General features: G+C 47.0%; 1 protein-coding gene across 6 annotated transcripts in view; it reads left to right on the forward strand.

Annotated features, from left to right (window-relative positions):
- LOC112229503 (engulfment and cell motility protein 1-like) overlaps positions 1 to 19,482 on the forward strand; it is a 224,269-nt gene extending 204,787 nt beyond the window's left edge. For all 6 annotated transcript variants that reach the window (XM_042310106.1, XM_042310110.1, XM_042310107.1 and 3 more), the window contains 4 exons: positions 6,803 to 6,910; positions 7,671 to 7,753; positions 17,641 to 17,718; positions 17,907 to 19,482. In XM_042310106.1, the coding sequence (XP_042166040.1) occupies positions 6,803 to 6,910; positions 7,671 to 7,753; positions 17,641 to 17,718; positions 17,907 to 18,107 (470 nt within the window). In that variant the 3' untranslated portion in view covers positions 18,108 to 19,482. The remainder of the gene's footprint in view (positions 1 to 6,802; positions 6,911 to 7,670; positions 7,754 to 17,640; positions 17,719 to 17,906) is intronic.
- The last annotated feature ends 953 nt before the right edge of the window (positions 19,483 to 20,435 follow it).

A 20,435-nucleotide genomic window follows, 5' to 3' on the forward strand; every position in this document is an offset into this window, starting at 1 on the left:
TTCAGAGTGGAGTGTTTGGGGAGCATTGAGCCTAATATCCTTTTTCACACTGACTGACTGGCTGGCGCGTATGCCTGGACACAGCAGGGAGAGAGCACAGCACAGCACAGCACAGCACAGGGGGAGGCCTTATCGGTTAGCACCGCTATAATGTGGTGCCTTTCACAGCCGGAGAGGATTAAATCTCCCACCCGAGACCAGACTCTGTCTCTCTCTATCCTATCCACCTCTGTCTCTCCCTGTCCTCGTCCATCTCTCTCTGTCCTCCTCCTCTCTCTGTCCTCCTCCTTCTCTCTCTGTCCTCCTCCGTCTCGCTCTATCCTCCTCCGTCTCGCTCTATCCTCCTCCGTCTCTCCCTGTCCTCCTCCGTCTCTCTCTGTCCTCCTTCTCTCTCTGTCCTCCTCCTTCTCTCTCTGTCCTCCTCCGTCTCTCCCTGTCCTCCTCGGTCTCTCCCTGTCCTCCTCGGTCTCTCTCTGTCCTCCTTCTCTCCCTGTCCTCCTCGGTCTCTCCCTGTCCTCCTCGGTCTCTCTCTATCCTCCTCCGTCTCTCTCCCTGTCCTCCTCCGTCTCTCTCTCTGTCCTCCTACTTCTCTCTCTGTCCTCCTCCGTCTCTCTCTGTCCTCCTCCGTCTCTCCCTGTCCTCCTCCGTCTCTCTCTGTCCTCCTCCGTCTCTCCCTGTCCTCCTCCGTCTCTCTCTGTCCTCCTCGGTCTCTCCCTGTCCTCCTCGGTCCTCCCTGTCCTCCTCGGTCTCTCCCTGTCCTCCTCGGTCTCTCCCTGTCCTCCTCGGTCTCTCTCTATCCTCCTCCGTCTCTCCCTGTCCTCCTCCGTCTCTCTCTGTCCTCCTCCTCCTCTCTCTGTCCTCCTCCGTCTCTCTCTGTCCTCCTCCGTCTCTCTCTGTCCTCCTCCGTCTCTCCCTGTCCTCCTCGGTCTCTCCCTGTCCTCATTGGTCTCTCTCTGTCCTCCTCCATCTCTCCCTGTCCTCCTCGGTCTCTCTCTGTCCTCCTCGGTCTCTCCCTGTCCTCCTCGGTCTCTCACTGTCCTCCTCGGTCTCTCTCTGTCCTCCTCCGTCTCTCCCTGTCCTCCTCGGTCTCTCACTGTCCTCCTCGGTCTCTCTCTGTCCTCCTCCGTCTCTCCCCTGCACAGACATAAACCGCTTCTGTCTCTCTCGCGCTCTCTCTCATGCACGCACACACATGCACACACAGGTTACGTATTGTTGAGGTGCCCTGGAAGCGCTGTCGTCCCAGCCCAGGGCCTGTGGGCTATTGGCTGTCTGCCACCACACTGTAGTGAACACAACTGAAGAATTAGTATAACTGCAGATCCACACCTCCACCCGGCACTTTCTAAGTGCTTCATTCCTAAAGGACTCCTCTCAAATCATATTTCCACATACAATATACGTATACAAATGGCTAAGTGTGAGGCAGGAACAGTATTAGAGAGTCTCTAAAAGCTGAGTATCTACAGGGCCTTCAGAAAGTATTCACACCCCTTGACTTTTTCCACATTTTGTTGTGTTACAGCCTGAATTTAAAATGGATTAAATTGAGATTTTGTGTCACTGAAAAACTCACAGCTGTAATCAATGCCAAAGGTGATTCTAACAATGTATTGACATGGGGGTGTGAATACTTATGTAAATTAGATATTTCTGAAAAAATCTATTTAATCCATTTTGAATTCAGGCTCTAACACAACAAAATGTTGAATAAGTCAAGGGGTGTGAATACTTTCTAAAGGCCCTGTAGCTGACAAACAGCATCAGTCTGAGGCCCCTGTCTTTCAAGTACAGATGCCTACTGTATGTGGAAAATACAGATATATATGTTTACATACAAGTCATTTCAAGCAATATGGGCCATTATGTTGTATGCAAGCATCACGTGTCCCAAAAGTGCATCCAAAATCATACAAATATATATTTTCTTAGTCAATTATGTAGTTAAGAAATAAATGATGAATTAAAGTGAATTGGAGAGTAGCTGTATCTCAATAGCTGAGGAAACAGAAACAATAACAACAATCTGAGCAGTATTCTGTCTGGAGGCTAGATATCTCCAGTCTAGATATCTCCAGTCTAGATATCTCCAGTCTAGATATCTCCAGTCTAGGTATCTCCAGTCTAGATATCTCCAGTCTAGATATCTCCAGTCTAGATATCTCCAGTCTAGATATCTCCAGTCTAGGTATCTCCAGTCTAGGTATCTCCAGTCTAGGTATCTCCAGTCTAGGTATCTCCAGTCTAGATATCGCCAGTCTAGGTATCTCCAGTCTAGGTATCTCCAGTCTAGGTATCTCCAGTCTAGGTATCTCCAGTCTAGGTATCTCCAGTCTAGGTATCTCCAGTCTAGGTATCTCCAGTCGAGGTATCTCCAGTCTAGATATCTCCAGTCTAGATATCTCCAGTCTAGATATCTCCAGTCGAGATAGCTCCAGTCTAGATAGCTCCAGTCTAAATCCTCTCGCTCTCTCTCTCTCCTCTTTCTTTCTCGCTCTATCCTCTCTCTCGCCCCTCGCTCTCTTTCTCTCTTGTCCCTCGCTCTCTCTCTTGCTCTCTCTCTTGCTCTCTCTCCTCTTTCTCTCTCCTCTCTCTTTCTCTCTCTCTACCTCTCTCTCTACCTCTCTCGCTTTACCTCTTTCTTTCTCTCTCTCTCTCTCGCTACCTCTCTTTACCTCTCTACCTCTTTCTCTCTCTACCTCTCTCTCTCGCTACCTCCCTTTACCTCTCTACCCCTTTCTCTCTCTACCTCTCTCTCTCTCTTTCTCTACCTATCTCTCTCTTTCTCTCTCTACCTCTCTCTCTACCTCTTTCCCCCTCTTTACCTCTCTACCTCTCTTTCTCTATCTACCTTGCTCTACCTCTCTCTATCTTTCTTTACCTCTCTTTTCTCTCTACCTCTCTCTCTCTCCTCTCTCTCTCTTGCTCTATCTCTCCGCTCCCTAAGCAGTCAGTCAGTCGTCTCACACCACCACTACACTAGGCACGACACAGCCACTCCCCACAGACCAGCGCCAGCCTCCCTGCTGCCAAATGTCTATTCTCAGCAATTAGGATTTGGACTGTGTTGTCCATGCGAGCGCCAACCAACCCTCCCTGGTCCCCAGCCTAGTTCTGCTCTTCCAGGGACATGCATAATGGGTAGAGAATAAAGTGCCAGGCCTTGCTCTACAGGAGGCCTGTCCACAGTGCCCAGGCATGCCAGCCTGTGTGCCAGCCGGCCCCAACTGCCCAGCAGGCGATAGCACCCCAGTGCCGGGTGCTATCAGTCACGCTAGCCACCTCCAACACATGAGAACATCACACACCACAGCCCATGAGAATAGAGATCGGCCGATTATGATTTTTCAGCGCCGATACCGATTTTTGGAGGATCCCTCAAAAAAACATCCGATACCGGTTAATCTGCCGATTATTTTACATGTATTTGTAATAATGACAATTACAACATTACTGAATGAACACTTATTTGAACTTAACATAATACATCAATAAAATCAATTTAGCCTCAAATAAATAATGAAACATGTTCAATTTGGTTTAAATAATGCAAAAACAAAGTGTTGGAGAAGAAAGTAAAAGTGCAATATGTGCCATGTAAAAAAGCTAACGTTTAAGTTCCTTGCTCAGAACATGAGAACATATGAAAGCTCGTGGTTCCTTTTAACATGAGTCTTCAATATTCCCAGGTAGGAAGTTTTAGGTTGTAGTTATTATAGGAATTATAGGACTATTTCTCTCTATACGATTTGTATTTCAAAGACCTTTGACTATTGGATGTTCTTATAGGCACTTTAGTATTGCCAGTGGAACAGTATAGCTTCCGTCCCTCTCCTCGCCCCTACCTGGGCTCGAACCAGGAACACATTGACAACAGCCACCCTCGAAGCAGCGTTACCCATGCAGAGCAAGGGTAACAACCACCCCAAGGCTCAGAGCGAGTGACGTTTGAAACGCTATTAGCGCGCACCCCGCTAACTGAATAGCCATTTCACATCGGTTACACCAGCCTAATTTCGGGAGTTGATAGGCTTGAAGTCATAAACAGCGCAATGCTTGGAGCATTGCGAAGAGCTGCTGGCAGAACGTACTAAAGTGCTGTTTGAAGGAATGTTAACGAGCCTCCTGCTGCCTTCCATCGCTCAGTCAGACTGGTGCCTACCATCGCTCAGTCAGACTGGTGCCTACCATCGCTCAGTCAGACTGGTGCCTACCATCGCTCAGTCAGACTGGTGCCTACCATCGCTCAGTCAGACTGCTCTATCAAATCATAGACTTAATTATAACATAACACTCAGAAATACGAGCCTTTGTTTCCGGATTTGACCATATTAATGACATATAATTTCAAAAACAAAAAGTTTATTCTTTCAGTGAAATACGGAACCGTTCCCTATTTTATCTAACGGGTGGCATCCCTAAGTCTAAATATTGCTGTTACATTGCACAACCTTCAATGTTATGTCATAATTACGTAAAATTCTGGCAAATTAGTTTGCAATGAGCCAGGCTGCCCAAACTGTTGCATATACCCTGACTGTGCTTGCAATGAACGCAAGAGAAGTGACACAATTTCACCTGGTTAATATTGCCTGCTCACCTGGATTTCTTTTAGCTAAATATGCAGGTTTAAAATATATATACTTCTGTGTATTGATTTTAAGAAAGGCTTTGATGTTTATGTTAGGTACACGTTGGAGCAACGGCAGTCCTTTTTCGCGAATGCGCACCGTATCGATTATATGCAACTCAGGACACGCTAGATAAACTAGTAATATCATCAACCATGTGTAGTTAACTAGTGATTATGATTGGTTGATTGATTGTTTTTTACAAGATAAGTTTAATGCTAGCTAGCAACTTACCTTGGCTTCTTACTGCATTTGCGTAACAGGCAGGCTCCTCGTGGAGTGCAATGAGAGGCAGGTGGTTAGAGCGTTGGACTAGTTAACTGTAAGGTTGCAAGATTGAATCCCTGAGCTGACAAGGTAGAAATCTGTCATTCTGTCCCTGAACAAGGCAGTTAACCCACCGTTCCTAGGCTGTCATTGAAAATAAGAATGGGTTCTTAACTGACTTGTCTAGTTAAATAAAGGTGTAAAAAAAACTGCAAAATCGGTGCCCAAAAATACCGATTTCCGATTGTTATAAAAACTTGAAATCGGCCCCAATTAATCGGCCATTCCGATTAATCGGTTGACCTCTACATGAGAACATCACACACCACAGCCCATGGGAACATCACACACCACAGCCCATGGGAACATCACACACCACAGCCCATGGGAACATCACACACCACAGCCCATGAGAACATCACATACCACAGCCCATGGGAACATCACATACCACAGCCCATGGGAACATCACATACCACAGCCCATGGGAACATCACATACCACAGCCCATGGGAACATCACATACCACAGCCCATGGGAACATCACATACCACAGCCCATGGGAACATCACATACCACAGCCCATGGGAACATCACATACCACAGCCCATGGGAACATCACACACCACAGCCCATGGGAACATCACACACCACAGCCCATGGGAACATCACATACCACAGCCCATGGGAACATCACACACCACAGCCCATGGGAACATCACATACCACAGCCCATGGGAACATCACACACCACAGCCCATGGGAACATCACATACCACAGCCCATGGGAACATCACATACCACAGCCCATGGGAACATCACATACCACAGCCCATGGGAACATCACATACCACAGCCCATGGGAACATCACACACCACAGCCCATGGGAACATCACACACCACAGCCCATGGGAACATCACACACCACAGCCCATGGGAACATCACACACCACAGCCCATGGGAACATCACATACCACAGCCCATGAGAACATCACACACCACAGCCCATGGGAACATCACATACCACAGCCCATGGGAACATCACACACCACAGCCCATGGGAACATCACACACCACAGCCCATGGGAACATCACATACCACAGCCCATGGGAACATCACACACCACAGCCCATGGGAACATCACATACCACAGCCCATGGGAACATCACATACCACAGCCCATGGGAACATCACATACCACAGCCCATGGGAACATCACATACCACAGCCCATGGGAACATCACATACCACAGCCCATGGGAACATCACATACCACAGCCCATGGGAACATCACATACCACAGCCCATGGGAACATCACATACCACAGCCCCATAGTGGTACACAGTGAAAACATTTTCCAGGAGACCATCATCAGACAGACCAGAAAGGTCCAATCAGCCCCACACAGCACTGAACACAGAGTTCCAGATGATGCCATTGGGAAGGTGCTATAGGGTGCCTAGATGCAGGCTGAACATTATTTTGTCCCCCTGTCAATAAAACTGCTAAACAGCAGGGGAGACGGAGGGAGACGGACTGGTGCCAGGCCTGTAGGGCTTCATGTGGAATTGCCACCTGGTCACAGTCTGGCCTGGCTGGGAGGGGGGTGTATGGTAGGCTGTTGTTCTGTGTCTGACTGTCCATATGGGATAGTGTTAGGGTTGTTATGTTTGGTGTTGCTGCCTTTAGAAAGTAGCGTAAATATGCTTTGGGTGGTTCTGGTCTATACAGTACATACACAATCCAGGTGTATTAGTGTCTGTTTCACCAGGTTTGTTGGTCTTTATGCTGGTTTTTTTTTTTTCTCTCTCTCTCTCTCTCTCTCTCTCGCTTTCTCTCTCTCTCGCTTTCTCTCACTCTCGCTTTCTCTCTCTCGCTCTCGCTCTCTCTCTCTCTATAGATAAGTTCTGGTACTGTCGACTGTCTCCGAACCATAAAGTCCTGCACTATGGAGATCTGGAGGAGAGCCCTCTGGGAGAGGTGTCCCATGACCTTCTACAGGAAAAATGTGAGTAATGTGAGCAACACAAGTACTGTTCTGGGTCAATGACTGGAACGAATTGCAAAATTCGCTGAAGTTGGAGACTTATATTAACCTCACTAACTTTAAACATCAGCTGTCTGAGCAGCTAACCGATCTCCGCAGATGTACATAGCCCATCTGTAAATAGCCCATCCAATCTACCTACCTCATCCCCATATTGTTTTTATTTACTTTTCTGCTCTTTTGCACACCAGTATTTCTACTTGCACATCATCATCTGCACATCTGTCACTCCAGTGTTCATTTTCTAAATTGTAATTACTTCGCTACTATGGCCTATTTATTGCCTTACCTCCTCACGCCATTTGCACACACTTTATATAGACTTTATTTTTTCCATTGTGTTATTAACTGTACGCTTGTTTATTCCATGTGTAACTCTGTGTTGTTGTTTGTGTCGCACTGCTTTGCTTTATCTTGGCCAGGTCGCAATTGTAAATGAGAACTTGTTCTCAACTGGCCTACCTGGTTAAATAAAGGTGAAATAAAATTAAAAATTAAAAACAAACTGACTGTCAGTTTTCTTTTTTTCTTTTTTTTTTAGCTAAGTGCAACTTGCAAAATAATAGTTTACTGCCAGGGTGCCTGACGAAGATGTTGTTACTGACATTGTTAGTAGTTAATGTAGCATGTCAACAGAATAGCAGTTGACACTAAATCTAACGGGTGATTATGAGAGGACGTTATTCTTGATGTTGACGTTCCTCTCTTCCTCCTCCCGTAGTGCCTGTGGCCGATATCAAAGCAGTGGTCACTGGTAAGGACTGTCCTCACATGAAGGAGAAGGGAGCTCTGAAGCAGAACAAGGTGAGTGTGTGTACAGTATCTGTCTGTGTTTCTGTGTCTTATATCACAGTATCTGTCTGTGTTTCTGTGTCTTATATCACAGTATCTGTCTGTGTTGCTGTCTTATATCACAGTATCTGTCTGTGTTGCTGTGTCTTATATCACAGTATCTGTCTGTGTTGCTGTGTCTTATATCACAGTATCTGTCTGTGTTGCTGTGTCTTATATCACAGTATCTGTCTGTGTTGCTGTGTCTTATATCACAGTATCTGTCTGTGTTGCTGTGTCTTACATCCCAGTATCTGTCTGTGTTTCTGTGTCTTACATCCCAGTATCTGTCTGTGTTGCTGTGTCTTATATCACAGTATCTGTCTGTGTTGCTGTGTCTTATATCACAGTATCTGTCTGTGTTGCTGTCTTATATCACAGTATCTGTCTGTGTTGCTGTGTCTTATATCACAGTATCTGTCTGTGTTTCTGTTGTCTTATATCACAGTATCTGTCTGTGTTGCTGTGTCTTATATCACAGTATCTGTCTGTGTTTCTGTTGTCTTATATCACAGTATCTGTCTGTGTTGCTGTGTCTTATATCACAGTATCTGTCTGTGTTGCTGTGTCTTATATCACAGTATCTGTCTGTGTTGCTGTGTCTTATATCACAGTATCTGTCTGTGTTGCTGTGTCTTATATCACAGTATCTGTCTGTGTTGCTGTGTCTTATATCACAGTATCTGTCTGTGTTTCTGTGTCTTATATCACAGTATCTGTCTGTTTCTGTGTCTTATATCACAGTATCTGTCTGTGTTTCTGGGTCTGTGTGCCTTATATAACAGTACAGTTTTCAGTGCTGTGAAAAAGTATTTGCCCCCTTTCTAATTGTCTCTACTTTTGCATATTTTTGAAACTGAATGTTATCAGATCTTCAACCAAAACCTAATATTAGAGAAAGGGAACCTGAGGGAACAAATAACACAACAATTACATATTTATTTCATTTTTTTTATCATGAACACAGTTATGCAACACCCAATTCCCCTGTGTGAAAAAGTAATTGCACTCAATAGCTGGTTGTGCCACCTTTAGCTGCAATGACTGCAACCAAATGCTTCCTGTAGTTGTTGATCAGTCTCTCACATCGCTGTGGAGGAATTTCATTCCACTCTTCCAAGTGCAGCTGGGTCATGCAGAAAGACAATGATCCAAAACACACAATTAAAATGCAAAAAATTGGCATAGTCAAAGTCTAGACCTAATCCCAATTGAGATGTTGTGGCAGGATTTGAAACAAATTTCACTGAGTTAAAGCAGTTCTGCATGCAAGAGTGGGCTGAAATTCCTCCACAGCGATGTGAGAGACTGATCAACAACTTCAGGAAGCGTTTGGTAGAAGTCATTGCAGCTAAAGGTGGCACAACCAACTATTGAGTGCAAGGCAGCAATTACTTTTTCTCACAAGGGAATTGGATGTTGCATAACGTGGTTAATTAAATAAATAAAATAAGTATATATTTTTTTGCTATTTGAAAACTCTGGTTCCCTTTATCTAATATTAGGATTTGTTTGAGGAACATTCAGTATCAAAAATATGCAAAAAATAGAGACAATCAGAAAGAGGGCAAATCATTTTTCACAGCACTGCATGTCTGTGTGTCTGTGCCTTATATAACAGTACAGTAGACGGCTCCTGAGTGGCACAGCGGTCTAAGGCACTGCATTCCTGTGTGTCTGTGCCTTATATAACAGTACAGTAGAGGGCTCCTGAGTGGCACAGCGGTCTAAGGCACTGCATGTCTGTGTGTCTGTGCCTTATATAACAGTACAGTAGAGGGCTCCTGAGTGGCACAGCGGTCTAAGGCACTGCATGTCTGTGTGTCTGTGCCTTATATAACAGTACAGTAGATGGCTCCTGAGTGGCACAGTGGTCTAAGGCACTGCATGTCTGTGTGTCTGTGCCTTATATAACAGTACAGTAGAGGGCTCCTGAGTGGCACAGCGGTCTAAGGCACTGCATGTCTGTGCCTTATATAACAGTACAGTAGACGGCTCCTGAGTGGCACAGCGGTCTAAGGCACTGCATGTCTGTGTGTCTGTGCCTTATATAACAGTACAGTAGAGGGCTCCTGAGTGGCACAGCGGTCTAAGGCACTGCATGTCTGTGTGTCTGTGCCTTATATAACAGTACAGTGGAGGGCTCCTGAGTGGCACAGCGGTCTAAGGCACTGCATTCCTGTGTGTCTGTGCCTTATATAACAGTACAGTAGAGGGCTCCTGAGTGGCACAGCGGTCTAAGGCACTGCATGTCTGTGTGTCTGTGTCTTATATAACAGTACAGTAGAGGGCTCCTGAGTGGCACAGCGGTCTAAGGCACTGCATGTCTGTGTGTCTGTGCCTTATATAACAGTACAGTAGATGGCTCCTGAGTGGCACAGCGGTCTAAGGCACTGCATGTCTGTGTGTCTGTGCCTTATATAACAGTACAGTAGACGGCTCCTGAGTGGCACAGCGGTCTAAGGCACTGCATGTCTGTGCCTTATATAACAGTACAGTAGAGGGCTCCTGAGTGGCACAGCGGTCTAAGGCACTGCATGTCTGTGTGTCTGTGCCTTATATAACAGTACAGTAGAGGGCTCCTGAGTGGCACAGCGGTCTAAGGCACTGCATGTCTGTGTGTCTGTACCTTATATAACAGTACAGTAGAGGGCTCCTGAGTGGCACAGCGGTCTAAGGCACTGCATGTCTGTGTGTCTGTGCCTTATATAACAGTACAGTAGAGGGCTCCTGAGTGGCACAGCGGTCTAAGGCACTGCATTCCTGTGTGTCTGTGTCTTATATAACAGTACAGTAGAGGGCTCCTGAGTGGCACAGTGGTCTAAGGCACTGCATGTCTGTGTGTCTGTGTCTTATATAACAGTACAGTAGAAGGCTCCTGAGTGGCACAGCGGTCTAAGGCACTGCATGTCTGTGTGTCTGTACCTTATATAACAGTACAGTAGAGGGCTCCTGAGTGGCACAGCGGTCTAAGGCACTGCATTCCTGTGTGTCTGTGCCTTATATAACAGTACAGTAGAGGGCTCCTGAGTGGCACAGCGGTCTAAGGCACTGCATGTCTGTGTGTCTGTGCCTTATATAACAGTACAGTAGAGGGCTCCTGAGTGGCACAGCGGTCTAAGGCACTGCATGGCTGTGTGTCTGTGCCTTATATAACAGTACAGTAGACGGCTCCTGAGTGGCACAGCGGTCTAAGGCACTGCATGTCTGTGCCTTATATAACAGTACAGTAGAGGGCTCCTGAGTGGCACAGCGGTCTAAGGCACTGCATGTCTGTGTGTCTGTGCCTTATATAACAGTACAGTAGAGGGCTCCTGAGTGGCACAGCGGTCTAAGGCACTGCATGTCTGTGTGTCTGTGCCTTATATAACAGTACAGTAGAGGGCTCCTGAGTGGCACAGCGGTCTAAGGCACTGCATGTCTGTGTGTCTGTGCCTTATATAACAGTACAGTAGAGGGCTCCTGAGTGGCACAGCGGTCTAAGGCACTGCATGTCTGTGTGTCTGTGCCTTATATAACAGTACAGTAGACGGCTCCTGAGTGGCACAGCGGTCTAAGGCACTGCATGTCTGTGCCTTATATAACAGTACAGTAGAGGGCTCCTGAGTGGCACAGCGGTCTAAGGCACTGCATGTCTGTGTGTCTGTGCCTTATATAACAGTACAGTGGAGGGCTCCTGAGTGGCACAGCGGTCTAAGGCACTGCATTCCTGTGTGTCTGTGCCTTATATAACAGTACAGTAGAGGGCTCCTGAGTGGCACAGCGGTCTAAGGTACTGCATGTCTGTGTGTCTGTGCCTTATATAACAGTACAGTAGACGGCTCCTGAGTGGCACAGCGGTCTAAGGCACTGCATGTCTGTGTGTCTGTGCCTTATATAACAGTACAGTAGACGGCTCCTGAGTGGCACAGCGGTCTAAGGCACTGCATGTCTGTGCCTTATATAACAGTACAGTAGAGGGCTCCTGAGTGGCACAGCGGTCTAAGGCACTGCATGTCTGTGTGTCTGTGCCTTATATAACAGTACAGTGGAGGGCTCCTGAGTGGCACAGCGGTCTAAGGCACTGCATTCCTGTGTGTCTGTGCCTTATATAACAGTACAGTAGAGGGCTCCTGAGTGGCACAGCGGTCTAAGGCACTGCATGTCTGTGTGTCTGTGTCTTATATAACAGTACAGTAGAGGGCTCCTGAGTGGCACAGCGGTCTAAGGCACTGCATGTCTGTGTGTCTGTGCCTTATATAACAGTACAGTAGACGGCTCCTGAGTGGCACAGCGGTCTAAGGCACTGCATGTCTGTGTGTCTGTGCCTTATATAACAGTACAGTAGACGGCTCCTGAGTGGCACAGCGGTCTAAGGCACTGCATGTCTGTGCCTTATATAACAGTACAGTAGAGGGCTCCTGAGTGGCACAGCGGTCTAAGGCACTGCATGTCTGTGTGTCTGTGCCTTATATAACAGTACAGTAGAGGGCTCCTGAGTGGCACAGCGGTCTAAGGCACTGCATGTCTGTGTGTCTGTACCTTATATAACAGTACAGTAGAGGGCTCCTGAGTGGCACAGCGGTCTAAGGCACTGCATGTCTGTGTGTCTGTGCCTTATATAACAGTACAGTAGAGGGCTCCTGAGTGGCACAGCGGTCTAAGGCACTGCATTCCTGTGTGTCTGTGTCTTATATAACAGTACAGTAGAGGGCTCCTGAGTGGCACAGTGGTCTAAGGCACTGCATGTCTGTGTGTCTGTGTCTTATATAACAGTACAGTAGAGGGCTCCTGAGTGGCACAGCGGTCTAAGGCACTGCATGTCTGTGTGTCTGTACCTTATATAACAGTACAGTAGAGGGCTCCTGAGTGGCACAGCGGTCTAAGGCACTGCATTCCTGTGTGTCTGTGCCTTATATAACAGTACAGTAGAGGGCTCCTGAGTGGCACAGCGGTCTAAGGCACTGCATGTCTGTGTGTCTGTGCCTTATATAACAGTACAGTAGAGGGCTCCTGAGTGGCACAGCGGTCTAAGGCACTGCATGTCTGTGTGTCTGTGCCTTATATAACAGTACAGTAGAGGGCTCCTGAGTGGCACAGCGGTCTAAGGCACTGCATGTCTGTGTGTCTGTACCTTATATAACAGTACAGTAGAGGGCTCCTGAGTGGCACAGCGGTCTAAGGCACTGCATTCCTGTGTGTCTGTGCCTTATATAACAGTACAGTAGAGGGCTCCTGAGTGGCACAGCGGTCTAAGGCACTGCATGTCTGTGTGTCTGTGCCTTATATAACAGTACAGTAGAGGGCTCCTGAGTGGCACAGCGGTCTAAGGCACTGCATGTCTGTGTGTCTGTGCCTTATATAACAGTACAGTAGAGGGCTCCTGAGTGGCACAGCGGTCTAAGGCACTGCATGTCTGTGTGTCTGTGCCTTATATAACAGTACAGTAGAGGACTCCTGAGTGGCACAGCGGTCTAAGACACTGCATTCCTGTGTGTCTGTGCCTTATATAACAGTACAGTAGAGGGCTCCTGAGTGGCACAGCGGTCTAAGGCACTGCATGTCTGTGTGTCTGTGTCTTATATAACAGTACAGTAGAGGGCTCCTGAGTGGCACAGCGGTCTAAGGCACTGCATGTCTGTGTGTCTGTGCCTTATATAACAGTACAGTAGAGGGCTCCTGAGTGGCACAGCGGTCTAAGGCACTGCATGTCTGTGTGTCTGTGTCTTATATAACAGTACAGTGGCACAGTCTAAGGCACTGCATGTCTGTGTGTCTGTGCCTTATATAACAGTACAGTAGAGGGCTCCTGAGTGGCACAACGTTCTAAGGCACTGCATGTCTGTGTGTCTGTACCTTATATAACAGTACAGTAGAGGGCTCCTGAGTGGCACAGCGGTCTAAGGCACTGCATGTCTGTGTGTCTGTGCCTTATATAACAGTACAGTAGAGGGCTCCTGAGTGGCACAGCGGTCTAAGGCACTGCATGTCTGTGTGTCTGTGCCTTATATAACAGTACAGTAGAGGGCTCCTGAGTGGCACAGCGGTCTAAGGCACTGCATGTCTGTGCCTTATATAACAGTACAGTAGAGGGCTCCTGAGTGGCACAGCGGTCTAAGGCACTGCATGTCTGTGTGTCTGTGCCTTATATAACAGTACAGTAGAGGGCTCCTGAGTGGCACAGCGGTCTAAGGCACTGCATGTCTGTGTGTCTGTGCCTTATATAACAGTACAGTAGACGGCTCCTGAGTGGCACAGCGGTCTAAGGCACTGCATGTCTGTGCCTTATATAACAGTACAGTAGAGGGCTCCTGAGTGGCACAGCGGTCTAAGGCACTGCATGTCTGTGTGTCTGTGCCTTATATAACAGTACAGTAGAGGGCTCCTGAGTGGCACAGCGGTCTAAGGCACTGCATGTCTGTGTGTCTGTACCTTATATAACAGTACAGTAGAGGGCTCCTGAGTGGCACAGCGGTCTAAGGCACTGCATGTCTGTGTGTCTGTGCCTTATATAACAGTACAGTAGAGGGCTCCTGAGTGGCACAGCGGTCTAAGGCACTGCATGTCTGTGTGTCTGTACCTTATATAACAGTACAGTAGAGGGTTCCTGGGTGGCACAGCGGTCTAAGGCACTGCATTCCTGTGTGTCTGTGCCTTATATAACAGTACAGTAGAGGGCTCCTGAGTGGCACAGCGGTCTAAGGCACTGCATGTCTGTGTGTCTGTGCCTTATATAACAGTACAGTAGAGGGCTCCTGAGTGGCACAGCGGTCTAAGGCACTGCATGTCTGTGTGTCTGTGCCTTATATAACAGTACAGTAGACGGCTCCTGAGTGGCACAGCGGTCTAAGGCACTGCATGTCTGTGCCTTATATAACAGTACAGTAGAGGGCTCCTGAGTGGCACAGCGGTCTAAGGCACTGCATGTCTGTGTGTCTGTGCCTTATATAACAGTACAGTAGAGGGCTCCTGAGTGGCACAGCGGTCTAAGGCACTGCATGTCTGTGTGTCTGTGCCTTATATAACAGTACAGTAGAGGGCTCCTGAGTGGCACAGCGGTCTAAGGTACTGCATGTCTGTGTGTCTGTGCCTTATATAACAGTACAGTAGAGGGCTCCTGAGTGGCACAGCGGTCTAAGGCACTGCATTCCTGTGTGTCTGTGCCTTATATAACAGTACAGTAGAGGGCTCCTGAGTGGCACAGCGGTCTAAGGCACTGCATGTCTGTGTGTCTGTGTCTTATATAACAGTACAGTAGAGGGCTCCTGAGTGGCACAGCGGTCTAAGGCACTGCATGTCTGTGTGTCTGTGCCTTATATAACAGTACAGTAGACGGCTCCTGAGTGGCACAGCGGTCTAAGGCACTGCATGTCTGTGTGTCTGTGCCTTATATAACAGTACAGTAGAGGGCTCCTGAGTGGCACAGCGGTCTAAGGCACTGCATGTCTGTGTGTCTGTGCCTTATATAACAGTACAGTAGAGGGCTCCTGAGTGGCACAGCGGTCTAAGGCACTGCATGTCTGTGCCTTATATAACAGTACAGTAGACGGCTCCTGAGTGGCACAGCGGTCTAAGGCACTGCATGTCTGTGTGTCTGTGCCTTATATAACAGTACAGTAGAGGGCTCCTGAGTGGCACAGCGGTCTAAGGCACTGCATGTCTGTGTGTCTGTGCCTTATATAACAGTACAGTAGAGGGCTCCTGAGTGGCACAGCGGTCTAAGGCACTGCATGTCTGTGTGTTTGTGCCTTATATAACAGTACAGTAGAGGGCTCCTGAGTGGCACAGCGGTCTAAGGCACTGCATTCCTGTGTGTCTGTGCCTTATATAACAGTACAGTAGAGGGCTCCTGAGTGGCACAGCGGTCTAAGGCACTGCATGTCTGTGTGTCTGTGTCTTATATAACAGTACAGTAGAGGGCTCCTGAGTGGCACAGCGGTCTAAGGCACTGCATGTCTGTGTGTCTGTGCCTTATATAACAGTACAGTAGAGGGCTCCTGAGTGGCACAGCGGTCTAAGGCACTGCATGTCTGTGTGTCTGTGCCTTATATAACAGTACAGTAGAGGGCTCCTGAGTGGCACAGCGGTCTAAGGCACTGCATGTCTGTGTGTTTGTACCTTATATAACAGTACAGTAGAGGGCTCCTGAGTGGCACAGTGGTCTAAGGCTCTGCATCGCAGTGCTAGAGGCGTCACTACAGACCCGGCTTCGATCCCGGGCTGTATCACAACCAGCCATGATCGGGAGTCCCATTGGGCAGTGCACAATTGGACCAGCATCGCCCGGGTTAGGGGAGGGTTTGGTCGGCTTAGGCCGTCATTGTAAATAAGAATTTGTTCTTAACTGATTTGCCTAGTTAAATTATATAAATAAAAATATGTCAGTGTATCTGTGCCTTATATGATAACATGATAGCCAACTCAATATCAAGGTATATCAACCCACTATCAAAGTAGATGTTGACATGCCAGCCAAGTTAAACCCAAATCCCTCTATCTTCTATGTATAGACATCTTAACCAAGGTGGAATAGCTGTGTTCAGTCCTGCCAGCCTGTCTGCTGGTACGAAAGCCCCAGCCTCCGCAGGTCCTGTCTCAGTAGTGACTAGAAACCAATACATTCTGCTGACATTGACAGATTAGGTCCTGTAAATATAGCCTTGAAGACAAAGGAGCACCGCTCCTCTCTCGCCTGGACCTTTATTACTCTGTCCATAAATCTGGTGTCTGAAAGAATGGGCCTACAGGTCTGTGGGCTGGCTGGCTGGCTGGATGGCTGGATGGCTGGCTGGATGACTCGACCTTGTTTGGGCTGTTTGAATGAGAACACGAGCGGAGCAACATTCATTAGTCAAGCTGTAAGACACAAAAAGTAACCTCTGTGGTCACGGGCAGCGCAGCCATAGACCTAGGATTCGTCTCTAATGGCACCCTATTCCCTATGGGCCTTGGTCAAAAGTGTACTATATAGGTAATAGGGTTGTGGTCAAAAAAGTGCACTATACAGGGTGCCATTTGGGACGTGGAATCACTCTACAGTATACTGGGCCTGGGAGATGGAGAGCCAGGGTACAGTTCAGAGATATCTGTCTGTCAGGCCTATTGGATTGACCTATTGTGTTGAATCAAATACAACATGTGCCATAGTACTAGGACACACATACAGTAGGTGCTCTGGATCAATGCGCTTCCACCATCTATGTGGTTGCGTGCCATATGCTACACAATTTATCATTAGTTCGGCAGCATTTGATGACGAGCGAGAAACATCTGTTTCAAAGGAGCCTTAACAGATGTGAACAAATGAGACATCAGCTCTCCTTCAGTGTTCTCTGTGTGGAACTCTCTCAGGTGTCCCTATGCATTCCCCATCTGACTCATTGTTTGCATCCCCCTGTGTACTTCTGACCCGTGTGGAGAACACAATAATCTGATCCAAAGTCAGCTTTTGTGTGTTTTCTCTCTCAGGATTAAGTTAGACTCTAGGGGCAACTTTTCTCCTGTGTTGGATAACCGTCTCAAAGTGCCTTTGCATCCCAGTTTGTCCCCTAGCTGTCCCCCTGCTCGGTGTGTCCCGTCCCCTGTCCCCTGGCACCCAGCTTGACAGCCAAACCATCTGATGTTGGAGTGGCTGGGGAGAGAATGTGTTATAGAGGCACAGTGGGAGGGATGCACACACTGGATTGGTGAGGAGCTCATTAGCATGTTAGTGACAGTGCTACATTTCAACTCCCTCCTTCTGTCTCTCTCTCCTCTCCTTCTCTCCCTTCCCCTCCTCTCTTTCCCCCCGCTCTCTCTCCCTCCTTATCTCCCTCTATCACTCTGTCACTCCCACATTCTCCCCTCCCTCCCTGTCTCTCTCTTTCCCCCTCTCGCTACAGGAGGTTCTGGAGCTGGCCTTCTCCGTCCTCTACGAGTCAGACGAGTATTTAAACTTCATCGCTCCGGACAAGCATGAGGTAAGCACTGAGCAGTTGGCACAGTCACCCAGCCAATGACAGGATTCAGAGATGGACTGAGAGGAAGTCAATGGAGGTTGTCCATTCTACAGCACGACGTGGAACACTTAATGTTAATACACTGATGTACGGTTGTGTGTGTCTCTGTCTGTGTGTGTGTGTACTCATCCTCTCCTGTCTCTCCTCAGTACTGTGTGTGGACGGATGGTCTGAACGCCCTCCTGGGAAAGGAGATGACCAGTGACTTCACCAAGTCAGACATGGATACCCTACTCTCCATGGAGATGAAGCTCCGCCTCCTCGATCTGGAGAACATCCAGATTCCAGAGGCCCCTCCCCCAATTCCCAAGGAGCCTAGCAACTATGACTTTGTTTATGACTGCAACTAACTAACCAACCGATCAAAATCCCCTAGCTACTGTACTGGACCTACCAACTCTCTATTTCCTAAAACGGCAACTGGAAAAAAGAAAAAGAAACTAATGACGATGAAAATTATGAGTGACAGAAAAAGGATTCTATTGAACTAGTTTCCTTCCTTCTTGCTATACTTGCTAAACTTTCTTTTTGAATTAAAGGGTGCGATTTAATACGTTTGCGGCGCTTAATGCCTCTTTGCAACACTAGGTGGCCCACTGACTGAATCATCACGTCACCATGGAGACCAAACCAGGAAGCATCCATATGGGTCCTTTAGGTCCTAAACCAGAGATGTTCTAACATTCTCTAAGCGTTGTTGTTTGGTCATCACTCTCCAAGATGTCTTCAGTGTTCTTCTCACCTCAACCCTGCTCACTCTTCACTCCTCCTTCACTGAACAATTTGCCATTTGCTTGGGGTTTGTTGTAGAAACTCTCTTTGATAATCGCTTGGTTGTCCTTTTTAGTTTTGTTGATTTTATACAGACTGTTGGATGAGAGGTGTGGCGTTTTATAAAATATAAAGAAGTGCTGGAGACGTTAGTCTTTAGTTCTCCAACGTTCTGTGTGTTCAAAATGGCACCCTATTCCTTATATAGTGCGCTACTTTTAGTACACTATATAGGGAATAAAGTAGCGCACTATATAGGGAATAGGGTGCCATTTCAGAAGCAGGCTCGGTCCCCCATTCACACTTACGTGGCAGCTAATGTCTCTGAGAGGAAGAAAGGATCAAATGTATTTAAGACGTTGAAGTGTGTATTAACACTTTTCTCCCAGGTATCTTTCTGCATACTTCACATCCTGTGTAGACTGTTACAATACGTGTGTCATTCTGAAACCTGACACTGTTATACAATAGGGGAAACTGCCTCTGAAGTTCCTGAAGTCTTCTATCCTATATCACGGCTGCTTTGACCATGCTGTATACCCAAACAAACATAACTGTAATATATGCTTGCTCAGACATACACATCTCTTTCCTCCCACTTGATACCGTTCAATCAGGCTCGATTACGACTGCTGGAACATTTCGAAGCAATATTGAGCAAAAAAAAAAACTTTGTTAAGCTGATGGTGTAATTTAGTGATATTTGTGATGCTGCCAAGTAGTCCGTATGGGGGACGTTTGAGTTTTTAGTAAAGGGAAGTTGTTCTCTGTTTGTTTTCAAGAACTATGTGGCCGTCAATTTGGAGGTTCATGGAAATGTAATTTAAAAGCGAATCATGAGTCAACATTTTTAATATGATTTATTATTTTCCATATTTAATACCTTCAGATGTTTGTCTCTAGGTCTGAAAGCCCCTCAACCTGCTGTTTACATTAAAGATTTAAGGAAACTCACCTCTTGTTGCATTGTCCATGTCTTTATCTACACTGAACAAAAATATAAACACAACATGCTACAATTTCTAAGATTTTACTGAGTTATAGTTCATATAAAGCAATCAGTCAATTGAAATAAATAAATTAGGCCCTAATCTATGAATTTCACATGACTGGGACTGTAAATATGCATATGTTGGTAACAGATACCTTAAAAATATATATATAATTGAACTGGAACAGCGTGTTCCAGTTCAATTATATATATACACTACTATGACCCAGTGCATCCCAAACGTGCTCAGTGGGTGACATGTCTAGTGAGTATGCAAGACGTGGAAGAACTGGGACACATTTTAAGCTTCCAGGAATTGTGTACAGGGATCTCTGCATTCCAATTGCCATCGATAAAATGCAATTGTGTTCATTGTCCGTAGCTTATTCCTGCCCACACCATAACCCCACCGCCACCATGGGGCACTCTGTTCACAACGTTGACATCAGCAAACCGCTCGACTTACACAACGCCAGCCAGGTAGAGTTGAAACTGGGATTAATCTGTGAAGAGCTTCTCCAGCGTGCCAGTGGCCATCGAAGGTGAGCATTTGCCCACTGAAGTCGGTTATGACGTCAAACTGTAGTCAGGTAAAGACCCTGTTCAGGTTGATGAGTATGCAGATGAGCTTCCCTGAGTTTCTGACAATTTGTGCAAAAATTCTTCAATTGTGCAAACCCACATCTTCATCAGCTCTCCGGGTGGCTCATGTCAGACCATCTCGCAGGTGAAGAAGCCAGATGCGGAAGTCCTGGACTGGCGTGGTTACATGTGGTCTGCGGTTGTGAGGCCGGTTAGACGTACTGCCAAATTCTCTAAAACAACGTTGGAGGTGGCTTAATGCAGAGAAATTAACATTAAATTATCTGGCAACCACTCTGGTGAACATTCCTGCAGTCAGCACACCAAATGCATG

This window comes from Oncorhynchus tshawytscha, linkage group LG31 (assembly GCF_018296145.1).
Source record: "Oncorhynchus tshawytscha isolate Ot180627B linkage group LG31, Otsh_v2.0, whole genome shotgun sequence".
Lineage (NCBI taxonomy): Eukaryota > Metazoa > Chordata > Actinopteri > Salmoniformes > Salmonidae > Oncorhynchus > Oncorhynchus tshawytscha.